Below are 18,461 nucleotides of genomic sequence, written 5' to 3' on the forward strand. Positions count from 1 at the left end.
CTGCAAACTGGAGGCACCAAAACCCAGCAGCAGCCCTAGAGGCTGCCTTAAAACAAAAGAAGCGCCCCGGGGGGGTGGGACCGGGACCTCACCCCCTCCTCGCGGAGTTGCAGCCGCCCGCCCCCTCAGCCCCTGCTCTCATTTGCGCATGAGCAGAGGCGCCTCCCTGGGTTCCTCCCAAGGCTAAACTTTCTAATTCCCTTCTTTGGGCTCGGGGGCTGCCAGGACCGGCAGGAACGCTCGCACGGTGGGGTGAGAAGAACCAAGTGACTGCATGATTTTTCCCCTCCTTTCTCCAACCCATCTCCTTCTTCCTTGAGAGCGGCAGGAAATGGAAGTGCCCTTCTCCTTTCCCTGAATATTCGCCTTCCCCCCCCACACCCCACCTCTCCAGAAACGAAGACGCGAAGAAGAAAAGGCAGGCAGTTTGGCTGGGGTGTTTCCCTTCCTCGGCGGCGTCCCCTCGGCTGTAGGGACTGGATATGGGGCTGCTCCAGGTGTTCGCCTTCAGTTTCTTAGGTAATTCTGAGAAGCGGTGGGGAGAGGGGTGGCGCTTGGGCATGGGGAAGGGAAACCCCAAAGCGGTTTGTCCTCGCTTCGAAGGTAGCCTAAGGGACCGGGAGCAGGACTGGTTGGAAATTATCTCCCTGGGATTAAATGCCACCACGTTCACCTCGGTGGTGGTTGGGGACGGCGCATGCGAAGGGCTGCGGACCCGCATCCCCCGGCTCTGCGCCCAGAGCTCCCGCTCCTGCTGCTCCGGAGGAGGCACCTTCGGCCAATTCATTTTACCCATTAGGAAAGGCAGGCTTCCTAGGGTGGCGGGGGTGGCCGTGGAGGATCTGCGAAAAACTCAATTGCCCAGGAAAGTGCCTGGGCCGAGTGTAGGTATCGTCCAGGGAACTGATTTGGGGCCATGTGGCTTTAATTAACCATCGCTGTTTGTCTCTGGGTGGCACCAGAAACAGCTGGACTAGATGGTTTTTCGAAATGGCGAAACATTGAGGCCACTTCAGATCTGCAGAAACGAAAGATTTGCCCTTTGCGTGAGGAAGCGGCATCTGCTACAAGCTCCTAGTCCCCCCACTGAATCACCAGAGACCCCCCGCGTGCATGCGCACAAGCTTTAACCCCCCCACCCTGGCTCATTTCCACGCGCCCAAATTTCCACGCACACATACTGAGGAGGCGCGCCGCACTGCCATGTGCGCGCGGATGGGCAGCGCGTGTCCGCTAGCCTCCCTGAGCCTCGGTTTAGGCACGTCCAAGTGGCAGGTCAGCACATCCACCTTTTGTGATGGGGTTTTGCGCCCCTGGGGTGGATCTGGATGGGCGCAAGCTGTGGAATGGGTTTTCCAGGAGTGATGCCTTCAGCTGCTGCTAGACTGACCTGATGACGTGTGTAGGTTTCTTTCTGCGTTTTTTTTTCTCCAGACCCTGCCTTTCCAGCCTCTTCGCTTATCGCTCCATTGTGTTTTTTTCTGTGTATTCTGCTTTCTTCTGAATTGGCAGTGTCCCCGCCTCCTGTTTTTTCTTTTTCTCGGGCCTATTCCCTGCTTGTGGCCCCCCCCCCCAACCATGTAGCTTGCTCTTCCTGTAGCCTTGTGCGGAACCCAAGTGCGCACTCAAGAACCGGAGTTCAGCTATGGTTGCGCTGAAGGCAGCTGTTACCCCGCCACCGGTGACCTTCTCATAGGCCGAGCTCAGAAACTCTCAGTGACCTCCACGTGCGGACTGCACAAACCGGAACCCTACTGTATTGTCAGCCACCTACAGGTGAGGATCGACCACCGGGTGCCTGCACCTCCTCCAGACCTGACCTAAGGGGCAGGCGCAGGGGACTCCGCATTCTGCCAGCAATCCAGATAGGAAGTGCAGCCAGCCGGGGGAGTCCTGGGATTAGGCTAGTCGCTCTCGCCCCCACCTCAGTTTTTACAGTTGCATCCGCCAAACATTTCCTGCCACTACCACAATCGGTATGAAAAGCCAGGACTGCAGACAGACCTGGCCTTTGCCAGGGGCTCCAAAAGCGTTTTTTTTTTTTTTTTTTTTATCTTTTATTTGGAAATGTGCATTAAAAATGGTTTATCCTCTTATATACTGAGCAGTAATCTTGGGTTTTCCCCCTCATCTTTCACTCACACACACACACAAAAAAAGGGTATTCAAAGCATTGCTGCCTTGCAAGGTGATTCCAGTCACTGAATCCATTTTTATTTCTTGGTTTGGTCCTCTGCCCACTTACCTCCATTAGATATTAGGATCCTATTCAGAATGCCCTGGTTGCCATGGTACCCTGAAAGTAGAGGACCAAAATTTTTAATGGCAAGGTGTTACCTTTTTCTAAGAGTGAACCCAGATTTTAAACTTCAGAGGTCATGTATATATATAAAGTCAGAACTAATTTAAAAGACAGAACATAAATTACCCAGAATTTGGATCCTTTTCCTTGATTCTTAAAAAAAAAAAAAAAAAAAAAAGGCCTTATATCTCTGGTCTCTAACAATATCAAAAGATGTTAGTCTCACATGTAGGGTGAGTTCCATGGTAATTGCTCAGATCTGGTCAGGCCACCCACCTGTGTGTCTGCCCTTCAGTAAGAGCACACTGTGTCCTGTGCTTTGCACAGCAGATGCCTCAAAGTAGAGACACATTTACAAAGCAGAAAGCTCATTCTGGAGACCTGATAAATTAAACTGAAGGAATGTGGTAAAGTGACTTCCACTTATTTGCTTCCAGGTTTATACAGAGATGTCTAGACTGCTTCCTCCTGATTAAAAGGGAGGCTATAATTAAACTTTTTTTTTTTTTAAAGTTCTGGTAATTGTTTGTCAGTACTAGTTTCCTTGACTACAAGTTAATGAAGGCAGTTGATGTTACTTTTTCTAATATTAGCATTTAAATTTTACCTAAACCGTTGTGCTGACGTTTACTTCAGAGGCCAGGACATCCTGTAAATGAATCACCAGAGTCTGAAATCAGCTTCAACCAGAATGAGAATCTGTCTGCTTGTCTTAAAAGCAAGTAGAGCCAGACTCTCTAGTTTATAGGATTAGCCATGAAATTGTAGAGTGCTTTTCACAGACAATGGGGTCGAAAAGGGAATAGGCATGCACTTTTTAAAAAAAATTTTTTTGGGTGCTGAGGATCAAACCCAGGGCCTTGTAAATGCTAGGCAAGTGCTTTATATCCTCAAGCACTTTCCCAAAAATACTTAGTGGGTGTAGAAATTAAGGGAGAAAGCTTTGTTCCTGGTCCTCATATATCCCTAACTTTGGGTCTCTATTATTGTTATTTATTTATTGGTTAATACATTTTGCCAATCCTCAGATTCTTTGGGGAAGAAGGTAATGACTAAATAAATACGAATGTAAAAGTATAGTCAGTCATTTTGGGCCTTGTAAGAATACTGTCCTGAACCACAGTCTATTTGTGAGATAGATATACGTCAGTCTCTATATATTTCCGTCTTTCGGTCATTTTCAGACTTGAGAATAATCTGCACTTCAGAAAATGTAGGTACAGAGCAAAGGTCCAAATGGAAAGGGGAACTAGTAAACTTTGTTTTTCATGATCCACTCTATTACCAGGCAAAGACAATTGGGAATTCTTGTGGCCCTATGGCCCATTTGTCTGTGGCTGCCATCTTAGGGAGAAAGAAAATCAGAGAAATTCACATCTCCTCTAAAACAAGATCATCTTCATTCCAGTTCACATTCGTTTGTGAGTTCTTTGAATTAGCCCCCATTTATAGAGGTCCAATGGGGCAGGACAGCCTGGTCCCCACCTCTCCAGCTATTCTAGGCAGTTTGCAGGTTAGCCTGTGAGCCCACTGCCAAGCTGCTTGCTCAAACAAGTAGAAGCTAAGAAATTTTGTTCTATAGATCCCAAAGCTTCTCAAAATACTTCTGCCTAACACTTGGTTTCTGCCTTATTTAGGTTTTAGAAAATCAGGCCAAATGAATTGTTCTTTTTCTTTTGTTTTTTCATTTCCAGTTTTGCTTTATGTCAGCAAAAACTCTAATACCTCTTCTTCATTTTCCTTTAGACTAAGCTTCTCCAGCAATTTACTGAGATTAAGGTTTAAGCCTAGAAATTTGATTTTGATTAAATTAGTAGCTTATGAAGACAAAGCCCTCTTTTTACTTTTGACCTTGAATTTGCAAGAAAGGAGAAAATTATTTTCAGTAGTATTTTAGACTCAATAACTTAAAAATGTGAGAGTCATTTAAGAAATTTTTGCTTATTCATCTTTTTTGAAGCTATAATGGTTTGATTTTTGTATTGTGAGCTTAATGGGTTTTTTGTTGTGGTGGTGGCTAGTTTTTTGTTTTGTTTTAATGAGATTGCTTCCTAGAATCATGAAACTACTTGTTTACAGGAGGACAAAAAATGCTTTATATGTGATTCCCAAGATCCTTATCATGAGACCCTCAACCCTGACAGCCATCTCATTGAAAATGTGGTCACTACATTTGCTCCAAACCGCCTCAAGATTTGGTGGCAATCCGAAAATGGTATGTGGTTGATGTGGGAACAAGTTCCATGGGTGTGATTGGTAACATGCATGGGGTTTACAGGCTCCTGGTGTTTGTAATTACTATTGGCTTTTCTGTCCTGTAATTATGGCCTCTAACAGATATATTGCCTGCAGCAATAACTTTTCTTGGTAAAATCGTGACCCTTCTTTCTGAAGCCAGACAGCTCAGAAGAAAGTGATATCTCATGCTGGACCACAGGAATATGCCATCGTCCTCACCCAAGGAATCCCTTAGGGAATGAGTTTGTGTCAGGGGCAGTCACGGGAGGGTGTGTGAAGAGCTCCATATTCCTCAGGCTCTCTTGTTGCCAAATATATAGAGACTGACATATGTCTATCTGACAAATAGACTTTGGTTCAGGACAATATTCTTATTCTTCCACAGAACATAGCTTTCATTTTTATCAGCCCCAAAGGAAAGGGGTTGATAAAATCAGAGATCCTCCCCAACCTTCTTTCCAGCTACAGAAAATTTCATAATAGTAATGCTGTTAAATAATAATAGTGATATGATTATAAGAGTTCATCAATATGGATATGACCCTAAGTTAAACCATTTCCCAATAATTGTGTAAACCCACTCCCCTTTTTTCCTTTGCCTTTTGGGTTTTGACTTATTGAATTCATCAAATATGATGCCCTTTTTGCTAAGAAACTAAGGTCACGTGAGTATGACATTTGTTAAATGTTGAAATTTAGGGAATAAAGGTAAAATCAGTGTGTTAATTAACAACGTACTATTAGATCTTTTTATTAAAATTTTATGGAAAAGGACCCTCAAAGAAGTGAACAGAAGTCTGACATAAAGGGGCTGGATACAACTCAATTTCTTTAGCATAGGCCTATACCTAGAGAGCTTTGGATATGTGCACTTATTTATCATCCAATAATACAGGAACTCCCTTAATTTAATATATTCCATGTCATTCACTATTAAATTGCAAAAGTTTCTAGAAGACTTTTTCTAGGGAGGGTTAGTTGTTCAGGGGTTGGCCTTGGGAACTATTGGTTACAAATTTGAGACCAATTCTCAGAAAGTATGCATAATTTAGGTTCATTCTTAAAGAATTAACAATTCCTATAGGAAAATATTTTGGTTGACAGTTCAATGTGACAAACGTTGCTATAAATGTGAGTCACAGAGGATTTCTGAAATAGCCTGGAGTGTATTACAAGCAGGGGCAAGAGTGTATCCTGACCTTCCACATTCTTCTAGTGAAATGGAAAGACAATTAAAAGTGTACCTGGACAATAGGAGCAAGACTGTCTGTTTTATAAGTAAAATTGCTTTTCAGGTGATAGAGTTCCTAGGGAAGGTTTTTCTTAGTTATATCTGGAGTTGATCCATTTCTACAGCTTTGAATTTTTGCAACAAGAGAGTCCAAATGCCAGAAGGATTTTCCAAACAGAGGGGCTTGAGTTCTCTGTCACAAAGATTAGATGAGATTAGACAGATGGAACTGGGCCTTTAGAAAGTCAGACTGATTGTTACTATACCCTAACATCTCTCTGTTGTCTGATAGCTCACAATTAAAGACTTTCTCTCTGAATGTGACTTTATCTATTTTCTGTGTGTTTTGCGTGAGTTGTGCTTATGCATGGTGGTATTTAAATCAGCAGTGCTCAGGCCAAGAGATGGGCCTGGAACATACAGTTACTTTTAACTGACCCTTAATGGTAATCTGTTCCTAGATCTGAAAAATCAAATGCCCTATAGAAGAATGATCTTGTTTCTATTCTCCATGGATCTTTCTTCTCATATTAAAACTCAAAAACAGGTCATCAGAAAAAAAAAAAAAAAAAAAAAAACCATAGTGCTTTATCAGGCTATAAATCTAAATGGAATGTGTGCTTTGGGGACACACATTGTGGTATGTGTTCTTACATTACATGTAAGAATGTCTTATGGGGCTGGTCTTGCTTTGTACTTTATTTCGTTATCTCTTAATTTTGAACAAATATCCCAGATTTTTAAAAGCCTGGAAAAGGAGAGAAGTAAAACCACCTTAGCTTACATTTCACTCAGGAATAAGTGTTCAGAGTAGTTTTGTAATATGTTTCTTTCTTATAAGTTAGATAAGTTTCGTCAGTATGATTATAGTGTTTTTCTTTAACATTCCAACTAACTCATATCCGTTCCAGTGACCACTTTTTCCCCTCAATCGACTTGGCAGTTTTCCAGCAGGAGAGTTTATTTCAAAAGATCCCACTGATTTCCTGAAAATACAACCAGTCTGTGACATGATTCATTCCGACACATTCCTGTCTTCCCGCGTTTAAGAGTTCTTTCTTTTACTCTGGAAGATGACCCCCAAAGGCTCCCTCCAATCTGGAAATATGGAAAAGTCTCCTTGACCAAACAGGCAGGCTAGAGGGCTTAGGGTTGGGGGAGGTGCTTCCCATCCCTGGGATTCCAGTGGCCTTTTTAGTGTGTTCAAGTGGGACCGACTGACCCTCAGGGCACAGTGCAAAGGCTCATTTGTTTGTTCAGGCTTTCCCCTGAAAGGGAAGATGTTAGTATTTGTTCTGGGCCAGTTTATTTACTTGACTGATTCTTTGTCTCTTTAGCATTGTTTTTCGGCTATGGAAATGCATCCAAAGTTTGCCCCCACTGGGACAGATTTTTCTAAGTTGGCATAAACTAATATATGCACAAGATTTATTTATTTTCTTTGCTGTCCCATACAGAAAAAAAGAGTATTTGTATTTTATTAAAGGAGGATTGTGTTCCTTTGCTTCATACTGCAAGCTGACCCCCTACTGTGTACAGGAAGTGCCCCCTTCCTTTCTGAGAATTGCTTGGCTTTGTGGGTTGGGGCATGTTTCATGTCTTCCTGGGCAAGAAATGTCTTTCTTGACAGCACTGAGAGGCACCCTGCCAGATGTCTTGTTCCTGTGAGCAGATTGAGTAAGTTGAGTTCCAGAATGATTTGTGGAAAACTGAAGACCCATTCTGGCCTATGCTTCTTTACCTAAATAAGTACAGAGGATTAACGTTAATATCTTCAGCTTCGGCATAAGTTGGAAGGCAAAGAGGATTTCTACAAGGAGCCGAAGGGTAGTTTAAGAAAATAGTCTTAAATAGTTGTTCAGAGATGTCCCCATCGCCTTACTATTTCCTTCTTTATTTTTTAAAATTCTCCGATAGGTGTGGAAAATGTAACTATCCAACTGGATTTGGAAGCAGAATTCCATTTTACTCATCTCATAATGACTTTCAAGGTAAGAAATCTATAATTTTCTCTCAAATGACACTTGCGAGTACTATGTAATCTCCCCTTTCAAAACAAATGTCCTTGTGAGTTGGCCCAAGTGGAATTTTTGTTGCCCTAAGTTGGGATCATCATCGAGTAATTTTTAAAACATGGGCATGAATAATGACCATTAACAAATACCCTGTCTTCATGGCCATAAGTAGAAAGAGCTTCTATTCTAAGGTAATTCAACTGTAAACTTTTAATTAGATATCTCTCTAACTCTCCGTAGAGAGAGGCAGCATTGACTTACTCCCAAACCACAATAAAACATCTGGACATAAATCTTTGATCCCATGTGTTTGTTTTAAGGCTGAGTCTTGGTAGCTGAAAAGGAAGTGTATTATCTTTAGTTTTCAAGGTTTTGCAAAATTCGTGGGAATAGTTTTACAGTTCCTTAAGAAATGTGTGTGCCTTCTTAAATGTAGATTTTTCTCATCGTTTTTCTTTTCAAGATGTAAAATGACTCCAGGACTAGGGAATGTCTCTGCACAAAGTCCCTTTGTTTCTTCTCAAGCAGCTGCCTGGAAATGACAGGCTCCACATGGCTTAAAGTACACGTTGGCGCACATAAAACTCATAATTTGCTTTTTGCTTCCCAGATTAAAATCGCTTTTGAACAGTTTGCAGTTGGAGTTAGGGAACTTAACTACACCCTCTCAGGTTAGGAAAAATGTGCTTGGGATACATGTCCCATATGGCCAACAAGTTGTGAAAGTTTCACTTGTGTGTACTTACCAAAGCCTGTGAGGCCAGGGAGCAAGGGTGGGCGTGGGAGCCAGAAAGTGACTAGCAGGAACATTGGGGCCATGTGGTTCCCAGGCCTGAGCTCTTCATCTCCTTGCTTACCCCCCAGTAACTGGTGATTATGTTGCTGGGACAGTAAGGTTGACATTGATACCGGATCCCGAGGGTGAAGGGTAGAACGGTCACAGAATAACTCATCCAAGTGCTTCTTTTCACCAGACTTGTCCTCTCACTGACCACACAGTCAACCTGGTGGTTAATTAAAACTCAGTCACACATGAAGATGTTGCCTTCAGTTTATGTGACACCTAAAAATATTGAAACTCACCTTTATTAATGCTAATGGTCTTGTCTTTTATCTTGGAGAGAGCATCTGTTCACATAGATGGATAGTTCTGAGTTTATTTGTGTTCAAAAGTCCTTTGGGCACATATTCAGTACTCATCCTAGTGAATATAGTGGGCCAAAGTGAAATTATGCACACAAATGCAAAAGGTCAAACAGCAACTAGATTGTGAATGATGGACACGTTTGTCAGTGTGTAGTTTAAGGGAAAAAACTTACCCTTCGGTCTAGCTCCAGTGAGAAAAGCAACACATATGGGGGTGGGAAGATTTGGGTGTGAATCTCTGTTCCACCATTTACTGGTGTGGGGCTTTCTCATGGGTAAAATGGGAAGAAGGATGCCTATATCCAAAGGCTGTGTGACTTACCCCTCTGCTCTGGGAAGGGGGATAATCGTGCTCTCCTGGCATGTTGTGGGCACTTGATAGTTTTATAAACGCTGTATTTTGCATAGAGGAGGGGGATATTAATTTTTAGCCTGGGATCAAGGAGAAAGCCTCCCAGGGAGAGGACTGGGTTGCACTGGACCTGAGCCAGGAGGGCTGACCAGGATTTCAGTGAGAGGGGGTGGAAGAAAAGCCACTCTTGGCAGAGAACACAGTCTGGTGGTGGGACGGTGGAGCAGGGTTTGTTAAGCCAGGTGCTCTGTAGATTTGCCTGGAGCTCCAGGAAGTGAGGGTAGGGAAATTAGCAAAGCAGATTACAATCAGAGGGGCTTTGTATCCTTGGTGAGGAACCTGAGCTTTATAGGCCAGTGTTTCAGAAAGGGCAACCCACAAGGAAAAAGAGCAAGGACTGGGATAGTGAGAAGAGGGGACAAGTTGGGAGCTCTTACTGAAGTCAGGGCTGGTTAATGGAAAGGCCAGCTACGAGTCTCACAGAGAAGGGAGCCTCTTCCTGCAGCTCAGGAGTCCAGTCCATATTACAGGTTGAGTATCCCTTATCCAAAATGCTTGGGACCAGAAGTGTTTAAAATTTTGAAATATTTCCATAGACATTATCACTTGAGCATCCCTAATCCTGAAATCAAATCCAAAGTGCTCCAATCTCCAATATTCAAAACTTTTTCAGTCAGGTTGGCACTCAGAAAGTCTTGAATTTCAGAACATTTTGAATTTCCAGGTTAGGAGCGATCAGAATGTTCTTGGAAAGCTTTTTCACATTCCCATGAATCCTCTTGCTGCCATACTGAGACCCTCTGCTACCAATGCCTTTGAGAATCATTGCTGAGATACTTTAGGATCAAAGGTTGACCCATGAAGGGGAGAAAGAGAAGAGGTAGAGCAGCAGAAGGAAAAGGATGAGTCAGAGGTTATCTAGCCGGCTAACTGGGAAGGGGGTGATTACATCCACAGTGGTGGAGAGGGAAAGGGAACTGAGGTTGGAGATGGAGATGAAGAGTATGTGTTTATTCTCACTCGAGTTTGCCATGGAGATGACTGACTAGGTTTTCTCAGGCTAGCCAAACTCATCTTGTGTATGTTCATTAGATTTTTGTATACAGTCAGATGTTTCCAAATTCTTGTGTTTATTATATATCTGGAAGCAACTGTGTAACAGCCCAAGAGAAGATTGATGACTAAGCAAAGGGCACAGAAAGGCTGCCTTCTTGAGGTGCAATGCATTGTTCCGGTTTCCAACAGCATATTAACTCCACAGGAAATTGGATGACTTGCCAATGACCCTTTGGAACTTAGAAGTTTCCAGAAGGGAAGAAGAAGAAAGCACAGGCAAGACTGGTTTCAATTATTTTCCTCGATTTTCCTTTTGACACAGTGACACCAGACCAGGCGTGGCCCTCTCAGACCCTCTCCAAGTGTCACCAAGCAGGAAGTATGATGTCATGGGACTATGCCATGGCTACTGGCACACAGAGTTTAGTCAGTCACTGGGGATCTCCTCCCTTACCTAAAATTCTTAGTCTCCCTTCAGTTTGATTATCATTTTCTTCTATTCCTGGATGGGTAAAAAAGTAATTTATGCATCTGAAAATGTAAACTACTTTCTTACTCTGGACTCATTTTATCAGAGAAAAAGGGTCTTGGGATTAAGAAGAGGTCTGAGGTCTAGGCATGTGCTCATTTTCACCCTTAGCTCTCCCCCAACTTACTGTCAAGTGTTGATTTTAATTTAGAAGTAGGCATCTTTATTTGGGTTCTGTTTCCTAGGTGGCTTAACTCTCCTTTGATCTTCTTTCATGGTGGTCTGACTTCACCTCCCAAAATGCGCTCGTCTATGTGAAGGATTTGCCCATTTGCTCTTTGTTAGTGCTCATTCTGCTTTCTCTTACTTCCAGTTGTCCTTGTTCATCACCCCTTCCTAAATCTTCATCTTATTTTGGTTTTGAGCATTCTATCTTTTTTCTCTTTCCCCTCCGATTCTTTCCCTCTTCTATGCCCTTAACCAGAAAGGGAGATGGTACTAGTCTGATTTAGCCTGGATTTAAATGTAAGCTCTGCCTGTAACTATCAAGTCAATTAATGTCTGAGCCTCAGTTTCCTCCTCTGTAGGTCAAATGTGTTACGAGGGTGTGTAGTTTCCCAGGGCTGCCCTAACAAAGTATCATAGACAGGGGGATGAAACAATAAACATATATATTTTTTCTCTGTCTCAGAGGCTGAAATCTGAGCTGGAGGTATGGGCAGGGTTAGTTTCCTCTTTCCTCAGCTTATAGATGGGTGATTTCTCCCGTGTCTTCACACCATCTTCAGTCTGCATGTGGATCTTCATTTCCTCTTCAAAGGACACCAGTCATGATGGATTCAAGCCTGCCCTAATGATCTCCTTTAGCCTTAATTATCTTTTGAAGACCCTATTTCCACAGAGTCACATTGTGACACATCGAATTAGATCTCCAACATAGGAATTTGGAAGGAAGTCAGATCAGCCCTTGGTAGAGAGTTAAATGGAATACTGTAATTGGCATCGCCGGCTCTGCTGTCTCCTTTGGTCTAGCCTCTCGCTGGTGTATTTTCCTGTAGCACTGACCTTGGTTCCCCTTATCTTGCCTTTGCTTCTTTTTTGGAGACATCATATAGTTGATGGTTTCAAACATTATGTGTGTGCAGGGACTTCATGTTTCAAGCTCTGTTCTCAAAGCTGAGTGCCAGACCACTGTTTTCGCACCTCACGTGTAACTGGCACATGCCCCAGGCCCAAACACAAGGGCCTTCACTCCTCTAATAACCTGTGTCATCGGCAGCACTGGTGCCTTGTTTCCTTTCCTCTCCACTGAGATCTAATTGACCACCAAGTGTAATTCAGCATATTTTACTGTCATTAACTTTTCAGAGCAGTCAATTCCATCCATTTGTTTCTCTCCATGTTGTAATTGCTTCAATTAAAACACTTCACTTTTTTAAAATTGGGGAGTTCATTCAGGGGCACTTAACCAATGAGCTAAACCTCCAAACCCTTTTATTTTTTATTTTGAGACAGGGTCTTGCTAAGTTGCTTGGGGCCTTACTTAGTTGCTGAGGGTGGTCTCAAACTTGTAATCCTTCTGCCTCAGCTTCCTGAGCTGCTGGGGGAAAAAAACTTCTAATTTTTTCCTCTTAGTTTCCCCCTATCTTGTTTTTCCAAATTCAATAATTCTGCCAAAAGCGTTATTTCGATAAAATGTAATATGATCATTTAACTTTTTTCTTCTTAATTCCTCAGGAATTCCTTTTCATTGTAGAAGGGTAAAGTAAGCCCCTTAAAATGGCAAACAACTGCCTTCATACCCTGCCCCAACCAACCTTTCCTGCCCCCTTTGGCCACCTCCAGCCCCTGCCTAGAAAACCAGGGAGGGTTTTTAAGATTGTTTGACACTATCTTCTCTGCGAAGCATTTCCTAGCTTTATTTATTTTTAAAATATTTTTGGTTGTAAACTATGCATAACATAAAATTTGCCTTTTAACACATTTTAGTGTAAGAAGCTCTGTAGTCCTTAAGCAATAACTCCCATTGTCTCTTCCCTCTTCCCCTAGTAACCTCTAATCTACTTTCAGTCTTTATTAGATATCTCTTAACTATCCTAGATATTTCATATAAATGGAATTATTATATTTGAAATTTTGTGTGGCTTGTTTCACTTAGTATAATGCTTTCAATATTCATCCACTGTAACAAGTATCATAATTCTCTTTGTGACCGAGGGACATTTCACTGTATGTATTTGCCATATTTTGTTTATCGGTTTACCAGTTTAAAGACACTTGAGTTCTTGCTACCTTGTGGCTATTGTGAATAGTGCAGCATAAATGGTCATGTAAAAGTGTCTATTTGAATCCTTGTTTTTAGTTTTTTGGGTATGTACCTAGCAAGAGAATTGTTGGATTCCCAACTTCTGGATTAATTTCTTCTTCTTTTTTTGAATCACACTCCATGTAATTAAACTATGGTGTTTAACATGTACTGTAAATTTTTTATGCTCATATCAGTACCTCATTGAACTATTTAGAGCACATGTACATCCATAGAGGCCCCTGTCTGGTCCATTTAGGCTGTTCATACATTTATTGAAGGGTTACATGAAGAAATGAAAGAATGAGCACCCAAACCCAATTGTGTTATGGGCATGGTGGGTAAGTGTGCCAAAAATTGTTTGCTGTTAAGGCCTGTTTCTAATTCACTTCTAAAGAGAAACAGCTTACTAATCTAGTAGATGAGGAAAAAGTGTAAAATTTAGAGAACAGACACTTCTCCTTGCAAGAAGAGGCTCCATGAAACAGCTTGAAGTAGTTGAAATCCAGCTGCTGTCTGAAATACCAGCCACATGCAGTCAGGGTTTGTGGCACATAGTGAGTGACATTTTCATGTGTGACTTAAAAAAAGTACAGATTACCAATAAAAATCATGAGACTTTTGTTCCCTGTTTTTAGACATTCCGTCCGGCTGCTATGCTGATAGAGCGATCGTCTGACTTTGGTAAAACATGGGGTGTGTACAGATACTTCGCCTATGACTGTGAGAGCTCGTTCCCAGGCATCTCAACTGGTCCCATGAAAAAAGTCGATGATATAATTTGTGATTCCCGATATTCTGACATTGAACCCTCGACAGAAGGAGAGGTTTGTTTATTCCTTTGTTCTCCATTCTACTTGCAAGTCTGCTTTTTGGACATTGTAAAAATGCCAACCACTCTCATCTATTTTTAGGTGATATTTCGTGCTTTAGATCCTGCATTCAAAATAGAAGATCCTTATAGCCCGAGGATACAGAGTAAGCTTGTTTTCAAATAAATGTTTGGGTGGGAAACAGCACTCATGAAATAAGTATCACCCAGAACCCGAGTATTCAGTCCCTAATCCACCTACATTTTTCTACATTTTCTTCCTTCCACTACCAGGAGCTCTTGAAATGATCAGTAATAGGTCTTCAATGATGGAGAACATATTTTGATAAGAGTAAAAGATTTATGTCATAAGTACTCAAACAATTATGTTGATCATCCTGCTTTACTTCTGTTATTGCTCAGTATATTGTTTAGAATACAGATTAAGCTGTTGTAAAAAAGAGTGCCAAAATATACAGTTTCTCAAATAAAGTAGAAGTTTATTTCTCTTATGCAATCAGCCAGAGGGTTTTCCAGAGAAGAAATGTAGCTCGACTGCTATAATTAAGCTTTCACTTCTACTTGCTATGTGGGTAGCCCCAGCTATATGGCCAGTCTCTTCCCAGGTTTAGCCACGTGGCTAGAATTAGACCACTACCACTGTATCCTCAATCTGTGGCAGGCAAGCAAGTTTCATTTAAAATGAGAGATGGAAATTGTTCATATCACATCTGTTCATATTCCATTGGCTGCAACTGGTCACATGGCCACAGTACAGGAGACACTAGGAAACATCTCCAACTAGGTGGCCATATGCTTTGCTAAAAATCTTGGTGAGGGAGGATGGGAAGGAAGAAGTGTCAGCCATCTCACTGTACTCAGTAAGGTGAAGGTTGTATTTCCATTTAATAGGTGAATACTCTGAGGCTCACAGTTGGACAACATACATAAAGTGATGTGGCTATTAAATGGCAGTCAGATCTGAACCCACATGTTATGATTCTCAGTTCAGATCTCTTTTTAATGTTCAGCAGATATGCTCATGCTATTATAGTATTACATTCTGATCTTTTTGGAAAACAATGTGCAATAATTAAAAGTATAGGCTTTGGAATCAACTGGATTTGGATCCCAGTTCCATCATATAGCAGTGTGACCCAGGGCAAGTAATGTATTTATGACTTTTGTTGCTGCTTTCTTTCATCTTTAAATGGAAAGAGTAATATTGACCTTAGGATAATTGTGGAAGGAAAATGAATTGACATATATAAATGACCAATCAAAATGTCTGACCTATAGAAAATGTTCAATAAATCGAAGCTGATGTTGGTGTGAATACTGTAGCCAGCTGTGGTTGAGGTATTGCACAGAGCTGGCCCTGGAAAGGGTGAGCCTGCCTCCCGTGCTGTGGAGTTGCAATCAGTTGAGTAGAGGCAGGGCTGGTCCTTGCTGATCTTTCCCAGCTGTGCTTGGCCCCTTTTTGTAAACCAAGTCCTCACGGAACTTCCAAGCTTGAAGCATGGAAGAATAAAGTGGAAGAAATCCAGGGAATATTGCCAGAAAAGTACTGCTTCCCTGCTTAAATTAATTTTACATGTGGCCCAGACTGTCTCTGGTCCCTAATTTACTCATTCATTCTATTGTAAAACAAATGTTTAATAGTATTTCCAGCTCTGTGCCACTATCTGAGTGAGCTATGAGGCCATCCTTCCATGTTTCAAAATTCAGTTGTGAATTTTGTATTCACGTGAGCTGATCATGCTTTGGATTTACTTTGTAATCCAGGGAACAATGTTTCTTGAGTTGTCCCTATTGTACAGACCTCGGAGATGCACTTCAAAGATGATCCCCTGATGGAACAGCAGTTTTTTCAAGGAGGCTTGATTGTTAACTCTAGCAGAAGAGCAAGGGGAGTATATTTGCTCTTCTGAGGGCTTCCACAAAGATCATTTCAAGGGTTTCTAAATATTCCAGCTGCCCTTCACAGTTGTGGTTGGGCCTCTCTTCAGCAGGGGCTTGTGCTCACTTTGTGCAGGAGGATTTTGCAGTAGGGAATGTTGCCATTCAGCTCAGTAGGAACGTGGGTTTTCTGCTGCAGATTTTACAAGTTTAAGGCGTGCATTTTAACTTTCCACCCCCAGCCATTTCTGTAGTCTTTGTTGTGAAGTATGCATTTATTACAAGTATATAAAATTGTATTTGGGCTTTGAAAGTATCTAATGCACTGGGCCACTACTCTTTTGTCTTCTATTGTACATTGTAAGACTGTATCAGCATAAATGAAAATAAAGCTTATGAACAATTTCAGGCTACAGAGCTCAGCCAGGGGGCAGATGGAATAACCAATCTCCCGGGATCCACTTTGGCAAGAACAACTTAGAAATTAATGAAAACAAACGTGGAGAAGGTTGACTAGCTGTTGGTTTAGCCAATTATGGGAGGATGTAATTGAAGCCCAGCTTCTGTAGTATACATAGGCCTTCAGATCCAGGATGAAAAAAAAAAGATGTAAGAAGTTGATTTACAAGGATCTTATATTTAAGAAAAATTAATTTGCCCTGACATCCTCATACTAAAGTCCCTTTATCCTTATGTCTCTATATTATATTGATAAGTATGGAAATGTTTTATAAAACTAGGACAAGAAAAGTTGTAGATTACAAAATGTTGCTTAAAAACTTGGTTGACTTATTCTTTCCCTAAATTGTAGTTATTCTGGCATGTTAAATCTATTTTGGTAATTTGAATTTCATTGAAGTGGCAGGAAATTTCAGATAGTATTTTCTCCTTCAAAAATAGAAAAAGAAAAATATGCTCCTAACTGTTAAAATAATAACAAGAATTGAAGTCAAAGTAAATCTTTTCCCACCTGAATGGAATTTTTCTGTGAGACTGACACTAATCTCTGAGGGTGCCAGATGGTATTTGGGAAGCGAGTGGCTTCTGGTAATCACACACCTGCATTCTTATCATTTCTCCACTTTCACACTTCTTGGTGAATCTCTGGTCTTCAGACAGATTCAACACAGGTTAGACATTCTTGGAAAACTGAGAAGGCAGTAAGCTTTCCTGCTTCCAGGGACCATCACGTTATGTTAAGCTTTACAGCTGTCATCTAGACCATCTCAGGGGAGTAAACTTTTCTTAAGCCATTTTCATTTGTCAAGCCTTGCTCTAAAGAGAAAGGAAGTATAATTGCAAAAGAATTCTTGGTTGTTTGACCAGACTTTTCATCTTCTTGGTTGACCTTCACAGATCTATTAAAAATCACCAACTTGAGAATCAAGTTTGTGAAACTGCATACTTTGGGAGATAACCTTTTGGATTCCAGAATGGAAATCAGGGAAAAGTACTACTATGCTGTTTATGATATGGTGGTCCGAGGAAATTGCTTCTGCTACGGCCACGCCAGTGAATGTGCCCCTGTGGATGGATTCAGTGAAGACGTGGAAGGAATGGTAAGTCAGTGTTCCTTGCGGCTTGCTCTTTTATACTGGTGATTTTAAAAGGCAAGATTCAGTCTTAAACTTAAACCTTTCACATTTTTTTAGGGGGTTTCGTTTTCCAGGCTTAGGTTTCACCACTTTACCAGGTTGGTGGTTGATTGCTGATTTTCTCTTCAGTTTCTTGGACTGTGAGAATGTATGGACTGCTCATTTCACAAACCCTGAATGAAATTTTGTAATTTTTTGCTATAGGCTCTTGCTAAAGTAGATATTCTAGTCATCAAGGATTAAAAAATTGTCTAAATAACAATTCAGTTTGCCTTTACAGTAGGGAAGATTAAAAACCACAGGTATTCAGTCTTTATGCTAGAAAGCAGAAATTGATCCCAGTCCAAAGCAACTAGAAATTTTAACTCAGACCCATGGGATATCTTTAGAAATTTAAAGATCAAGAAAAGTTTTCTTTGTATTTTTCTTCTAATTTCATTCCTTGTACACTTCCATGTTGTGTTTGTACTGTTATGAGTGTTTTAAAATTTGGAATTTGGGTGATTTGCCAAATATGTAGAAAGGGTTAGGGTACTCTAACCTAGTTAAGTAACTTCTGGGAGAATTCTTATAGACCCAGGGGATTTTAGTGTCAGGATTCAGAAGATCACCTAAACCAACTGTTCTTGGTAGAAGAGACCAGAGATTGAGAACTTGGCTAAGGAGTCCTAGATAAGTGAATAACAGATGGGTATTCGGATTAGTGCTCCTGCCCTTCCCTTAGGGTTCCTGCCACCAAACTCCAGGCCTCCCTTGTTGAAGGGTGTGCCTTGCTTACTTAATGTCTTTTTGAAATTTATTAATCCTTATTTTAAAAAAAAGGTTCAGGATTGGCTGTATTCAACCTTATAAAAATTCTGTCTTCCTTTTACTCCAGTTAGATGTTTCAGTGCATAAACAACTTGGATAACTTTGTTCTTATTGAGGTGCTGGAGATCAAACCCAGGGCCTCATGCATGCCAGGCAAGCCCTCTACCACTGAGCCACAACTTACTTAGATTTTTAACAGAGCCTGAAGGCAGGGATAGATGGGATAGATATA

At 41.4% G+C, this 18,461-nt stretch overlaps 1 protein-coding gene across 1 annotated transcript in view; it reads left to right on the top strand.

Annotated features, from left to right (window-relative positions):
- The first annotated feature begins 220 nt into the window (after nucleotides 1-220).
- The window catches only part of Lamb1 (laminin subunit beta 1), a 70,052-nt gene continuing 51,811 nt past the window's right edge, over nucleotides 221-18,461 (top strand). The window contains exons 1-7 of the mRNA XM_077795962.1: nucleotides 221-519; nucleotides 1,601-1,776; nucleotides 4,382-4,517; nucleotides 7,689-7,762; nucleotides 13,753-13,941; nucleotides 14,029-14,092; nucleotides 17,181-17,383. Coding sequence (XP_077652088.1) covers nucleotides 483-519; nucleotides 1,601-1,776; nucleotides 4,382-4,517; nucleotides 7,689-7,762; nucleotides 13,753-13,941; nucleotides 14,029-14,092; nucleotides 17,181-17,383 — 879 coding nt within the window. The 5' untranslated portion in view covers nucleotides 221-482. The remainder of the gene's footprint in view (nucleotides 520-1,600; nucleotides 1,777-4,381; nucleotides 4,518-7,688; nucleotides 7,763-13,752; nucleotides 13,942-14,028; nucleotides 14,093-17,180; nucleotides 17,384-18,461) is intronic.

Source organism: Urocitellus parryii, chromosome 3 (assembly GCF_045843805.1).
Source record: "Urocitellus parryii isolate mUroPar1 chromosome 3, mUroPar1.hap1, whole genome shotgun sequence".
Taxonomy (NCBI): Eukaryota; Metazoa; Chordata; class Mammalia; order Rodentia; family Sciuridae; genus Urocitellus; species Urocitellus parryii.